The sequence below is a fragment of the Oncorhynchus mykiss genome, chromosome 19 (assembly GCF_013265735.2).
Source record: "Oncorhynchus mykiss isolate Arlee chromosome 19, USDA_OmykA_1.1, whole genome shotgun sequence".
Lineage (NCBI taxonomy): Eukaryota > Metazoa > Chordata > Actinopteri > Salmoniformes > Salmonidae > Oncorhynchus > Oncorhynchus mykiss.
In genome coordinates, this window is record NC_048583.1 from 23217365 (window position 1) to 23231507 (window position 14143).

Below are 14143 nucleotides of genomic sequence, written 5' to 3' on the forward strand. Positions count from 1 at the left end.
TTTCCTTAAAATACACTACATGCAGATTAGCCGAAAATAAAATATCACATTATCCAAGCAGGTTGTCGCATGGAAGCTTTCTTTAGCCTGGCGTATTTTTTTCACACAAAGTCATCATAAATTCAAAGCACATGCCTAATTGACACTGCCGGACCGCACATGCAACCCGAATGCAGTTAACAAACAGCACAGTATAGCCTATAAAATGAGTGCTGCTTTGAGCTGTCATTGTGACTCTTCAGACAGTCACAAATGTTATAGGCCTATGCCCAATTTACTACATGGGCATCTCTGTCACAGACATTAAGTCTGCTAACAATTCAGAGAGGCATGAGGGGAAATTATATTTTCACCTAGAGCCTAGGCTATTTTCCTATTCATTCCCACTGAAACCAAAATCCTGACACCTGTCTCGCATGAAAATTCCTAACTTTATTCTGTAATTCATAGATTGTATTGTCAAAGCACGTCTCTTGCCTGTGTGTCAAAATACCGCTATTACATTTACCCCGCTTCTCTGCACTGTCTCGTGCTTGCTTACTATATGAAAGCTTCGGTTGAGAATGTGTGATCAACAAACAATATGAGAGTAGATATGGATATTTTTTTAACAGAGTTGGTCCTTGTTAAAATACTTTAATATTTCAACAATTTCCACTCTTCAGCTCATGAATAAAGGGGAGATGATCTGTTGAATCAACTTGCTTTTGCCAAATTAGATATTCTGTCATTTGTTGAAGGTTATCTAGCAAGCTTAGCAAGTTTGGTCATTTTACTTTTGTTTGACTGTTACAAAGTTTTGTTACAAAGTTTGTATGATTCGATAACGCTATACTCAGGGAGCGTCCTGAGTGCGAACTGTGTCGAGAGCCTACTGCTGAAATGTGCTGAATTAATTGAGGAACATGGTAGCGCTCTGAATTTATGAACGGCCTGATTCACAATGTCATTGGCGATCAAAGATAAAGTAACTGTCATTACTAAATATCAGTTTAATTTGCTCTGAAATCTTTACATAGTGGCGTAGCCAAGCCGACAACGTGGTGCAGAGCCCTTTTTATTTAGGGTGAACCCTGGCACAGTGACCATATCTTGGTTTTAAATGTGCACCTTCAATTTTTGCATTATTTCCTGGGATTCTCTGAATAAATATGAATTATTCCCACTATTAAAACTAGATACATCGTCAGGAAAATATTCATCATTACTGCCAAGTCGGCCTGGTCTCATTGACTAGACCTAACATAGTAAAAACCAAATCCGGGACACTCAAATTGTAAGATATATTACGTTTGGTATGGTTACTTAAGGTAAAAACAAAAATTGTAATTTGTAACATATCATACGAAATGGGTAATGGACAGCCACAAATTAATACATACCGTACGTGACAGGTCATATTAAATGGAGTGTCTCTGATTTACGTACAGAATAATACAAAATGCTCTGAGACCAGGTTGGCCAAATCTCTAAAAAGTCTTGAAAAGTCTGCTGGGATATTTGCTGTATAAAAACAAACTTGTCCATTACACAGTTCTTCAACAGGCATTAAATTCAGGTATGTGTTTGTTTACTCTGGTGTGAGTGCTCATGTCCTCTTTCTGTTCTTTCTCCGACCCCTTTCCCAGGTGAAAGTGTTGCACAACCAGCTGATCCTCTTCCACAATGCCATCGCGGCATACTATGCAGGAAACCAGCAGCAGCTGGATCAGACGCTCAAGCAGTTCCACATCAAGTTGAAAATGCCCGGCGGGGATACGCCATCTTGGCTGGAGGAGCACTAATCAACCGACCCACCCCTCCCAAAAAATCCACTGTGGTTTGGTCTGGAGAGGCTCCAGAATTACTGTGAAGCAACAGGAAACGCTCTCCGCTCCTTGTCTGCCTCTGTTCCTCCCACTTTTCTTCAGGATTGTAAAAGGTTTTTAGGCAAAGCAACACTAAGACAAAGAATTAATTAAAAAACAAAAATATTTGTCAATCTCTTGTTTGATAAACTGTAAGTTCTGTTTTCTACTATTTTCTCTTGTTCTTCCTGTACAAGGAAATCCATTGACTGTTGTTCTAATCGTGAAGTGGCACTCTTTCTCTCGTTCCCTTTTTTACTTTGAACTGTTGCAGTTCTTTTAGAATCATGGGAAATTCACTTTTTGGGGTTGATTTGACAAATCTAGTGAGAAGCACGGAAATGTTAAATACATTTTGAAAAGTGAATGGCCTTTTTACTCCAGCTTATTAATGTTGTAGCTCGATACCGCAGAGACATTTTGGGGACAAAATGTCCGTCCTCTATTTGGCTCTGCATCCAGTTGGATAATTTATCTCCACTTGTTGTAAAAGTCTGGCCACCCATTGATGAAGTAACACTAATGATAGGCATCATTAAATTTACATGATGTATCATAAGCTTGTGTGACACCTGTTATACCCAGTGTATGACTGTAGGAAATGGATTACCGCAGCCTTGGAATTCGATAGCGTAGATTAGATGGTTGGTTTTCACTGTTTGTCATTGTTGAAGTAATGATGTTCAAGTAGTGTTAACCATTTGTGTTTGTATTTGACTTTAATCATGGGTATATGATGGACAATATTAATTATTGAATTGAACATTTTGTAATTCCAGAGAAATTGAAGGACCAGCCTTACCACGTGAACTTGATGTGCCTTGTTTTATGTCTGTACAACTCTCTCGCTCTGTCTGGTGTTTCAGCTAAACACAGCCCTCTCACACTATCCATCTACTGCTATGTGGTCCTGAAGCTGGCAAAGAATGGACCAAACATACCTACATTACATACACTCCAAACCAACATAAACCACTCAATTGTCCCATTTCACTATTACCTCGCCGTGTGAGTCGAATCCTTTTTGCCGCATTTGAGAAGGGGGGTAAATACGAGTAAACAGCTAGCGATTTAGCTGCTAATTAAAGAGTGAGACTTATCTGCTTTAAAACTAACCTGTATGCTAAACGAGAACGTAAATGTTTGCATTTTGGAATCAGAGCAACAAAAGTTCAGTCTTGGCATTGTACAACGACAATCTCTATGCTAGTTAATGGCGCAAACAGCACAATGTGACAGTGAAATAGGGTGATTCCCTTGACTTTCCAATTGCAGTCACTTTTTAAAACGTTATCCTCTCAAGTATATAATATCGCACATTTATGTACTATGAGACAAAAAAAACACTTGTGTAAGAACTGTGTATATGGGATGAACCCTAAATGAAAGTGGACTTGAAAAACTTATTGTACATAGGAAAGACCAGCATCCTTTTCTTGAGCTTCTAACCTTTTGAATAATTATTTTCTGAATACTATAGTTATTTCCTTCGAAAGGACCACAGGTATTCTAGCCAGCTGTCTCGTCCCTGCGGGCAAAATATGGCATGGGATTTCATAATGATATATTCTGGTTGTTGAAATGTTAGATAGCCAGGTGAAGACCTCTTTTTCATGACGCCATCTTTTGGTTATCTGGTAAAATTATATCTGAAAACCTTCCCTTTAGAACCTGACCATAATGTTCACAAAAGACATCATAATGACGGTATTGCAACCCCTTTTGCCCACTGGGGTTCCAGTCTTCTACCTACAGTACCGTTCCTGCTGTACAACAGTGTGTGTGTATTGTACATCAATCTGTTGTTCAATGACATGATGTAAGCATAGATAAATATATATATTTGTAATTTCCTTTTATCTTAGATATATTATAGGGTATATGGATGAAGCCATGGGGCATTTTTCTCATGCTGATTAACAGATGTTGAGTTCAAAAACAGGTTTCTGAATGTTGTGCAATGTCTTTTGGGGGAAAATAATAAAATGTTTTCTTCATAAATGGCTCCTTTTGGTGTTTTTGTATGTTTGCAATAATCGAGTGCAGGCATTTTATATTTTCACGTCTTTGCATTCGGTGCCTTTGTATGATTTGTGTGTACAGATTTGGATGATTTAGCTTCATGTGGTGCTGCCACCAGTGGCTGGTATTGAGAAGGCTTAGCTACAGTATATAAATAAAGGTATTTTCTGGTGCCACCTTTTTAAGAAAACCTAAAATGCACATTGGTGTAGCTTGTTTTCTATTGATAAAGGAGATAATTCATTATGGAAGCATCTTGTATATAACTAAAGCATATCTTAAAACTGAGTGGAATATTTTTTTTTTTTTTTTAAACAATTCCAGTGCAACATCTTTTGAATTGAGGCTTTTCCAAGTGGAAAGCGTTTTATTTTAGAATCACCTACCTGCAACACCCAAAAGGCTTAAGCGTCACAGGATCTAACTGATTCGTTAAAAAAACAGAATGGATGTGAAGTTTAACGACTGTCTTCTCAGAGCCATTACAAAAGTAAAATCAAGTGCTGGTGGAACTGATTTGTGCTTAATAAATTGCTGTCGCTCTGCAATTTGTCAGCAATTCAACTTTGCTCGCTCCTGGTCAGTTTTCAACTATTTAATTCCTCAGATTCTATTGTTTGTCCTTTTTTTGATTGTTCAATTTCAGAAAGTCAAAGCCTATCAGTTAACAGTCCTTTTGTGGTCATCAGACATTAACAGTGTAGGTGCTCACTCTCCGGATCTATTATTCACAAGGATAGACTCTTTGTATGGCATATGTTCTTTGTTTGCCTGGATATGTTACTGTAATATAGAATGATCCATTCTGTATAACTGTTTGGCATGTAAAACGCCAGCATGAAGTCATAAGTGTGCCGCAAACATATATAGTGGGGCAAAAAAGTATTTAGTCAGCCACAAATTGTGCAAGTTCTCCCACTTGAAAAGATGAGAGGTCTGTAATTTTCCCCATAGGTACACTTCAACTATGACAGACAAAATGAGAAAGAAAAAAATCCAGAAAATCATATTGTAGGATTTTTAATGAATTTATTTGCAAATTATGGTGGAAAATAAGTATTTGGTCATCTACAAACAAGCAAGATTTCTGGCTCTCACAGACCTGTAACTTCTTCTTTAAGAGGCTCCTCTGTCCTCCACTCGTTAACTGTATGTATGCCACCTGTTTGAACTTGTTATCAGTATAAAATACACCTGTCCACAAACTCAAACAGTCACACTCCAAACTCCACTATGGCCAAGACCAAAGAGCTGTCAAAGGACACCAGAAACAAAATTGTAGACCTGCACCAGGCTGGGAAGACTGAATCTGCAATAGGTAAGCAGCTTGGTTTAAAGAAATCAACTGTGGGAGCAATTATTAGGAAATGGAAGACACAAGACCACTGATAAACTCCCTCGATCTGGGGCTCCACGCAAGATCTCACAGCAAAAATCCCAGAACCACACAGGGGGGCCTAGTGAATGACGTGCAGAGAGCTGGGACAAAAGTAACAAAGCCTACCATCAGTAACACACTACACCGCCAGGGACTCAAATCCTGCAGTGCCAGACGTGTCCCCTTGCTTAAGCCAGTACATGTCCAGGCCCGTCTGAAGTTTGCTAGAGAACATTTGGATGATCCAGAAGAAGATTGGGAGAATGTCATATGGTCAGATGAAACCAAAATATAACTTTTTGGTAAAAACTCAACTCGTCGTGTTTGGAGGACAAAGAATGCTGAGTTGCATCCAAAGAACACCATATCTACTGTGAAGCATGGGGGTGGAAACATCATGCTTTGGGGCTGTTTTTCTGCAAATGGACCAGGACGACTGATCCGTGTAAAGGAAAGAATGAATGGGGCCATGTATCGTGAGATTTTGAGTGAAAACCTCCTTCCATCAGCAAGGGCATTGAAGATGAAACGTGGCTGGGTCTTTCAGCATGACAATGATCCCAAACACACCGCCCGTGCAACGAAGGAGTGGCTTCGTAAGAAGCATTTCAAGGTCCTGGAGTGGCCTAGCCAGTCTCCAGATCTCAACCCCATAGAAAATATTTGGAGGGAGTTGAATGTCCGTGTTGCCCAGCAACAGCCCAAAAACATCACTGCTCTAGAGGAGATCTGCATGGGGGAATGGGCCAAAATACCAGCAACAGTCTGTGAAAACCTTGTGAAGACTTACAGAAAACGTTTGACCTCTGTCATTGCCAACAAAGGGTATATAAAGGGTATATAACAGTATTGAGTTTTGAGATAAACTTTTGTTATTGACCAAATTCTTATTTTCCACCATAATTTTCAAATAAATTCATTCAAAATCCTACAATGTGATATTCTGGATTTTTTTTCTCATTTTGTCTGTCATAGTTGAAGTGTACCTATGATGAAAATTACAGGCCTCTCATCTTTTTAAGTGGGAGAACTTGCACAATTGGTGGCTGACTAAATACTTTTTTGCCCCACTGTATATACAGTGCCTTGCGAAAGTATTCGGCCCCCTTGAACTTTGCGACCTTTTGCCACATTTCAGGCTTCAAACATAAAGATATAAAATTGTATTTTTTTGTGAAGAATCAACAACAAGTGGGACACAATCATGAAGTGGATCGACATTTATTGGACATTTCAAACTTTTTTAACAATTCAAAAACTGAAAAATTGGGCGTGCAAAATTATTCAGCCCCCTTAAGTTAAATACTTTGTAGCGCCACCTTTTGCTGCGATTACAGCTGTAAGTCGCTTGGGGTATGTCTCTATCAGTTTTGCACGTCGAGAGACTGACATTTTTTCTCATTCCTCCTTGCAAAACAGCTCAAGCTCATTGAGGTTGGATGGAGAGCATTTGTGAACAGCAGTTTTCAGTTCTTTCCACAGATTCTCGATTGGATTCAGGTCTGGACTTTGACTTGGCCATTCTAACACCTGGATATGTTTATTTTTGAACCATTCCATTGTAGATTTTGCTTTATGTTTTGGATCATTGTCTTGTTGGAAGACAAATCTCCGTCCCAGTCTCAGGTCTTTTGCAGACTCCATCAGGTTTTCTTCCAGAATGGTCCTGTATTTGGCTCCATCCATCTTCCCATCAATTTTAACCATCTTCCCTGTCCCTGCTGAAGAAAAGCAGGCCCAAACCATGATGCTGCCACCACCATGTTTGACAGTGGGGATGGTGTGTTCAGCTGTGTTGCTTTTACGCCAAACATAACATTTTGCATTGTTGCCAAAAAGTTCAATTTTGGTTTCATCTGACCAGAGCACCTTCTTCCACATGTTTGGTGTGTCTCCCAGGTGGCTTGTGGCAAACTTTAAACAACACTTTTTATGGATATCTTTAAGAAATGGCTTTCTTCTTGCCACTCTTCCATAAAGGCCAGATTTGTGCAATATACAACTGATTGTTGTCCTATGGACAGAGTCTCCCACCTCAGCTGTAGATCTCTGCAGTTCATCCAAAGTGATCATGGGCCTCTTGGCTGCATCTCTGATCAGTCTTCTCCTTGTCTGAGCTGAAAGTTTAGAGGGACGGCCAGGTCTTGGTAGATTGGCAGTGGTCTGATACTCCTTCCATTTCAATATTATCGCTTGCACAGTGCTCCTTGGGATGTTTAAAGCTTGGGAAATCTTTTTGTATCCAAATCCGGCTTTAAACTTCTTCACAACAGTATCTCGGACCTGCCTGGTGTGTTCCTTGTTCTTCATGATGCTCTCTGCGCTTTTAACGGACCTCTGAGACTATCACAGTGCAGGTGCATTTATACGGAGACTTGATTACACACAGGTGGATTGTATTTATCATCATTAGTCATTTAGGTCAACATTGGATCATTCAGAGATCCTCACTGAACTTCTGGAGAGAGTTTGCTGCACTGAAAGTAAAGGGGCTGAATAATTTTGCACGCCCAATTTTTCAGATTTTGATTTGTTAAAAAAGTTTGAAATATCCAATAAATGTCGTTCTACTTCATGATTGTGTCCCACTTGTTGTTGATTCTTCACAAAAAAATACAGTTTTATATCTTTATGTTTGAAGCCTGAAATGTGGCAAAAGGTCGCAAAGTTCAAGGGGGCCGAATACTTTCGCAAGGCACTGTATAAATAATTGGATGTATGGTGTAGCCTACCTTTTTCCTGGGAACTTAAAATTGGGGGTCCAGCCTTCAAGGTGGCTTACCCTTAGGGACCAAACAGAGGTCCAGTGACAGCCCATAGTCATTGGGAAGAAAAAAAACGGACATACAGTAGGGGAGAAAAGGTTAATCTTCGGGTCAAAGGTGAGGGGTCTAATGGAAATGTCCAGGTGAACAAAAAGCAGAGCAGTCAAATCAATCAAAATCATCTCGGTTTAATTACAGGTTGCAACAGAGGTGACATCCCCAGCGCAGAAGCAGAGAAAATGTCTAATTTAGCCTTAGCAGAGAAGGCCCTTATATCCTAATTACATAGCACCAAATGTCCTATAAACAACAGCCTGGGAGGCTTGTAGGAAGTCAAAACAACTTCGTCAGCTGCTACAGAATCACACAGTGTTTCACAGAATCACACAGTGTTTCACAGAATACAACAAAAATCAGTGTCCTTGGTCCTTCAAACACCAGTCTGGCATCAATCACTATCAACAGATGCAGAATGAGTTTAATTCATAACATACAGCATCAAGTCCATCAACCCATACCTTGCACAACCAGAACACTGGAAATCATGTGTACTATAGAAAGAGAAAACATAGAAATATGCTAAGCATTGTGTTAATCCCTCTAAACTGAATAACAATTTTATTCATCTTAAATATTCCCCATTCCAAGGGTTCAGGGTCAGAATTGAAAGACTAATAGTTATAGAAATGTTCTACTCCTGACCTTAAATGCTCCCAAGCATCTGTCTCTACTATCTTACTCACCATCCTCTTTCTCTTCAGGTCCACTCTTCCTCTCCATCTCCAGGCAGGCACTCCCTTCATCTTCGTGGCCTCCACCAAAATAGTCACCTTCAAAGACATTAGTAGCTAGCCTATAATATGTTTGCCCTACATGTGGTGATTTTCTTCAAGAAAAGCTGACTAATACAATTGCAAATTCCTGTTTGCAAACTACATATACGTCGTTTGGAAAACGAAAGTGCATCGCTAACAAATACGGTGTCAAAATGTTGCCGTTCAACATATGCTTATTACATCGTAATAAAACATCAATAACCGCAACAAGACGCGTTGCACCAAATTGTAATAACATTTCTCACCGGCCGTGTGTGTCGCGCGCCTCACGGAGCAAGATACGGGAGGACACACCGTGTTCACCTGAGCCAATCACGTTTGAGATTGTGCATGCTGTCGCTTGCTGCCCGGCGGCTGCTACTGCTGTCGCCTCTGCCGCTCATCAATAGATTATCTTCCCTCGACGCAGACATAGCGAACAGAGGAATCCGTCGCTGCTCTAACAACCAAATAATAACAATACACATCTTTTCTGTCTCTGAAAAGTACGCCTAACTACCTGAAACGTTATCCGTGCAGATGGCCTAGTATGCATTTTACCCTCCTATCTCTCTCGGGTAAGTGATTCATCAGTCCATTATTTGCTTATTTAGTCTGCAATTAAGTAGGTAACTCACTGCAACTGTGAAGATGTGTGAAATGACATAATTCATGCAAGTCAGTGCTTCTAAACAAAGTTTATGCAAAGTTTATTCGCTCTTTGTATAGATGTGTGTGTGCATAAGGTTGTTTTAGCCTTCATGTACTTGCCAGCCTAAATTCGTTCCTTCGTTCTTAGGGTTATTTTACAACATGTTGTAGCCTACTATGTGAATGGTACAGCATAGGCCATTCCATCCAACACTGATTCCTAATTCTATGGATAGGACATGTCACAGGATATAGATATTGTAGTTTAGTATCTTAGCTAACAATGCACATTTCATGTCATGTGTGAGCATACCATATTATATATTCATTTATTTGTTGTCAGAAAATAATACAAGTGGTTATTTTTTTTCCAAATATCTACCCGTTAAAATAATCAATATGCTTGTATTTGGCTTTAACATGACATAATTAATTCACATGTCCTTAATTGAATACAATTAACAGTGATTATTCAATGTTCTAATTGACTCTGCCTTGCCACCAATTGATAATGTAAGTTTGCCAAATGCCATCAATGGATTTTGTTGGCTTGCTTTGAATTTATTGTAAACTGTGTAAAGTCTACTAAAGTACATGAGCCCATCTAAGATTTACGGTATTGTTTTGTGTGAAAATAGTATTACCATACAAAAACAACTCTATTTATTTTCACTAAAACACCTGCCCAATCTCCTTGAAAACACATTAATTGCTGTATACATACATACGTACAGTATGTTTGCATTTGGCAACTATGTTGAATGTTGAAGTTTACCCATTCGTCTTAAAACAAGAGTGAAAATGACAACTTCTTCAAAAGCAATTCCAATGTTATTGTGGATGTTTGCAAGTCAACTAGTAGCTCTGTGACCCCTCAACCTATGAGGCTACTTGTGGTAGCTTTGCGCTCTGCCTGCGTTGGTCTAATCCCAAGACCCTTGCTCTTCCTTGGCTTTTGTATGCCATTTCTCATGCTGAGATGAATTAGAGGCAATCCATTCAAGTGAAGGGAACAATGCCCAAGAAAAAAAAAGGTGCTCTCCTCCCCGGGTCTGGTCAAGGGGGTGGGTTGGTATCACCCCCGTTACCGTGGATATCGGGACCAGCGGGGAAAAACTACATCTTATAGCAGAAAGGGCCTTGGAAGAGGCTTGATTGATTTGTTTGGGAGCAGGGGCAGGATAATAAAAAAGAGTGGGAAGTTGGGATCTACTTTATGTTCTACAATTCTGTTTTCTTAAATCATGTCTATGAAAGTGTTACAGCTTAGATTGTTGTAAAAGGTTCCGTTTAGCCATGCAATAAGCACAAAAAACCCCAACTTCCTCGGATTTGAATTGGAATGTGATTCTGATTCTGATGTGATTCTGAAAGTCGCTGAAACATTTTATCCTCTTCACTTTGCGTGCTGCACTGTCATGGACATGGACAAGGTCAGAGCGCTGTAAAGTTCAGGAGTGGAAAATGCAATGTCTTTATCTACAACACTGACGGATTACAAGCCACAATATGCATCGGAAGGAGAATAATGAGACTTGTAAAAAGTCTGTATAACTCGCAATGACGATATACTTCAAACACAAACCTTATCAGGTTTCAGGTTTCAATAAAGTAAATCTTCAGGATTCATATTACATATTTACTCTGTGAGTAAGATTAACGTTAATATTTTTTAACTGTTTAGGATTGGCCTTGGAAATACAAAATACCTTTTTTATTAAGAGGGTGCGTAGTATCATTAAGCACTCTTGTAATTTAAACCACACACATCGGTACAAGGGCCTGGGGTATTTGTCTTGGTCTGAGCTATTGCCCTGGGCACCTTATTTTTCCCCTCTCAAGTAAACATCAGGTGTTTTCAGTTCCTCTCTGCTTCCCCCTCCTGTTATCTCTATGGTAACCTCAACAGCGTCCCTTCCTCATCTGTCTAGCGCCTAGGCCAATCACCGCTTTCTGTGTCAGAGTTGAATATTTTGATCAAACTGAAGAAGCCATTTTGAAAGTCATTTAATTAAAATGTTATTTTGAATAAAGACAGATACAATGACACCATTGACACATTGAATACACAACAGTCACACATTTTCACCCACACTAATTTCCAGTGCTTGTCCCTAGATGAGCATTAACGTATATTTACAAATCAAATCTGGTTATACGGTGCCATAAAAAGGGGTTATTCGAGCTAAAATTCTAGATACCAATACTAGAGGCTCAGTTAGTAGAACTCGGTGTTCCATCATAGCCGGGCTAGACAGTCACCACCTGTTAACAATGGAACAAAGGGGACGGAATCAAACCTTTGTTTTGATGCTTATCTCAATTCACTGTGTTTCCCTGTTCTGTGTGTTCCCTTCTCTCATTCTGTCAATGGATCTGACTTATCTTTCCCAATGAATATCCCCACTTTTCTTAACTCTCGATAGGCTTGGTGATTTAGAGCCAGTTTCTTTGTGATATGATGTTTTTCATTTGTGCTCTCAGAATGGCTTTCAACACGCAGTGATTAGCCCCCACCTCTCTCGGGGCTCTCATTCTATGCTGAACAAAAATATAAACGCAACATGTAAAGTGTTGATCCCATATTTCATAAGCTGAAATAAAAGATCTCAGAAATGATCCATACACACAAAACATGTATTTCTCTAAAATGTGTTTACATCCCTGTTAGTGAGCATTTCTCCTTTGCCAAGATAATCAATCCATCTGACAGGTGTGGCATATCAAGAAGCTGATTAAACAGCATGATTATTACACAGGTGCACCTTGTGCCGGGGACAATAAAAGGCCACTCTAAAATGTGCAGGCATGCTAACTGCAGGAATGTCCACCAGAGCTGTTGCCAGAGAATGTAATGTTAATTGTATACCATAAGCCGCCTCCAAGGTCTTTTTAAAGAATTTAGCAGTATTTCCAACCGGCCTCACAGCCGCAGACCATGTGTAACCACGCCAGCCCAGGACCTCTACATCTGGCTTCTTCATCTGCGGGATCGTCTGAGACCAGCCACCCGGACAGCTATGAAACTGTGGGTTTGCACAACCAAAACATTTCTACACAAACTGTCAGAAACCGTCACTGGGAAGCTCATCTGCGTGCTCGTCGTCCTCACTAGGGTCTTGACCTGATTGCAGTTCGGCGTCGTAACCAACTTTAGTAGGCAAATGCTCACCTTTCGATGGCCACTGGCACGATGTAGAATTGTGCTTTTCACTGAGGAATCCTAGTTTCAACTGTATGGCGTTGTGTCAGTGAGGTGTTTACTGATGTCAACGTTGTGAAAAGAGTGCCCTATGGTGGCGGTGGGGTTCTGGTATGGGAAGGCATAAGCTACGGACAACTAACACAATTGCATTTTATCAATTGCAATTCACAGTCGTGAAGAGGGCACAACAATGCCAGCTCCCCCTCATGAAGCTGAAAAGATTTTGCATGGGCCTGAGGGCCCATGCAAAATACAGCACAATACAGCTGCACCAAATACAGCTGCACCATTGAGATCATCTTGACTGGTTGCATCACCGCTTTGTATGGCAACTGCTTGGCATCTGACCGCAAGGCACTACGAGGGTAATGTATACAGGCCAGTACATCACTGGGGCTGAGCTCCCTGCCATCCAGGACCTCTACACCAGGCGGTTTAGGAGGAAGGCCTTACAAATTGTTAAAGACTCCAGCCAGACTGTTTTCTCTGCTGAATATATTCAGCTCTTGTGACAAATAAAAATGTACTTAATTTATTGTAGTATACTGTAGAATACTGTAGTATTCACATTTAACGCTAGTATAAATACTGTAGTAAAAGAAAACTGTAGTATATACTGTAGTGTTTTTGCAGGCTGTATTATACTGTAGTATTTACTATAGTGTTTCTGCAGACATTACTGAAGTATTTACTATAGTGTTTTTGTTTTATTATATTTGACATAGAAGGGGAGCCTTTCTCCTTCAGAAGGTAGGCAGAAATGAGGTCTGAACGGATAGTTCAGAGCTTCTGCTCTTTTCTATAACCTTTAGGGTCTATACTTGGCATGTACTGTAGGTTTTCACTTATGGCTGGCACAAATTGCTATATGGGTTAGGAGAATGAGAAGGGGTATATGCTAATTAAATACATTCTATATTAAGTACTACAGATGATCAAGGGGTAGTACAGTGTATAGTATAGTATTCTACAGTATACTACAGCTACTATAGAATTCTATGTGGGACTTGAGAGCTCCCGTATTAGTTACATTAGGCTAGATCTTATGACTACAGTGCCTTCAGTAAGTATTCACATTTTGACTTATGACTTATTCCACATTTTGTTGTGTTACAGCCTGAATTCAAAATGTATTAAATATTTGTTTTTCTCACCCATTTACACTTTTTTTGTTGTTGACATTTTTGCAAATTGATTGAAAATCAAATACAGAAATATCCAGTTTACATAAGTATTCACACCGCTGAGTCAATACTTTGTAGAGGCACCTTTGGCAGCGATTAAAATCAAATCAAATCAAATGTATTTATATAGCCCTTCGTACATCAACTGATATCTCAAAGTGCTGTACAGAAACCCAGCCTAAAACCCCAAACAGCAAGCAATGCAGGTGTAGAAGCACGGTGTCTAGGAACAACTCCTTAGAAGGGCCAAAACCTAGGAAGAAACCTAAAGAGGAA

General features: G+C 39.8%; 1 protein-coding gene across 6 annotated transcripts in view; it reads left to right on the forward strand.

Moving 5' to 3' along the window:
• The window catches only part of LOC110497481 (arfaptin-1), a 46697-nt gene extending 42849 nt beyond the window's left edge, over positions 1 to 3848 (forward strand). For all 6 annotated transcript variants that reach the window (XM_021573609.2, XM_021573604.2, XM_021573608.2 and 3 more), the window contains one exon: positions 1629 to 3848. In XM_021573609.2, the coding sequence (XP_021429284.2) occupies positions 1629 to 1784 (156 nt within the window). In that variant the 3' untranslated portion in view covers positions 1785 to 3848. The remainder of the gene's footprint in view (positions 1 to 1628) is intronic.
• Positions 3849 to 14143: the final 10295 nt, after the last annotated feature.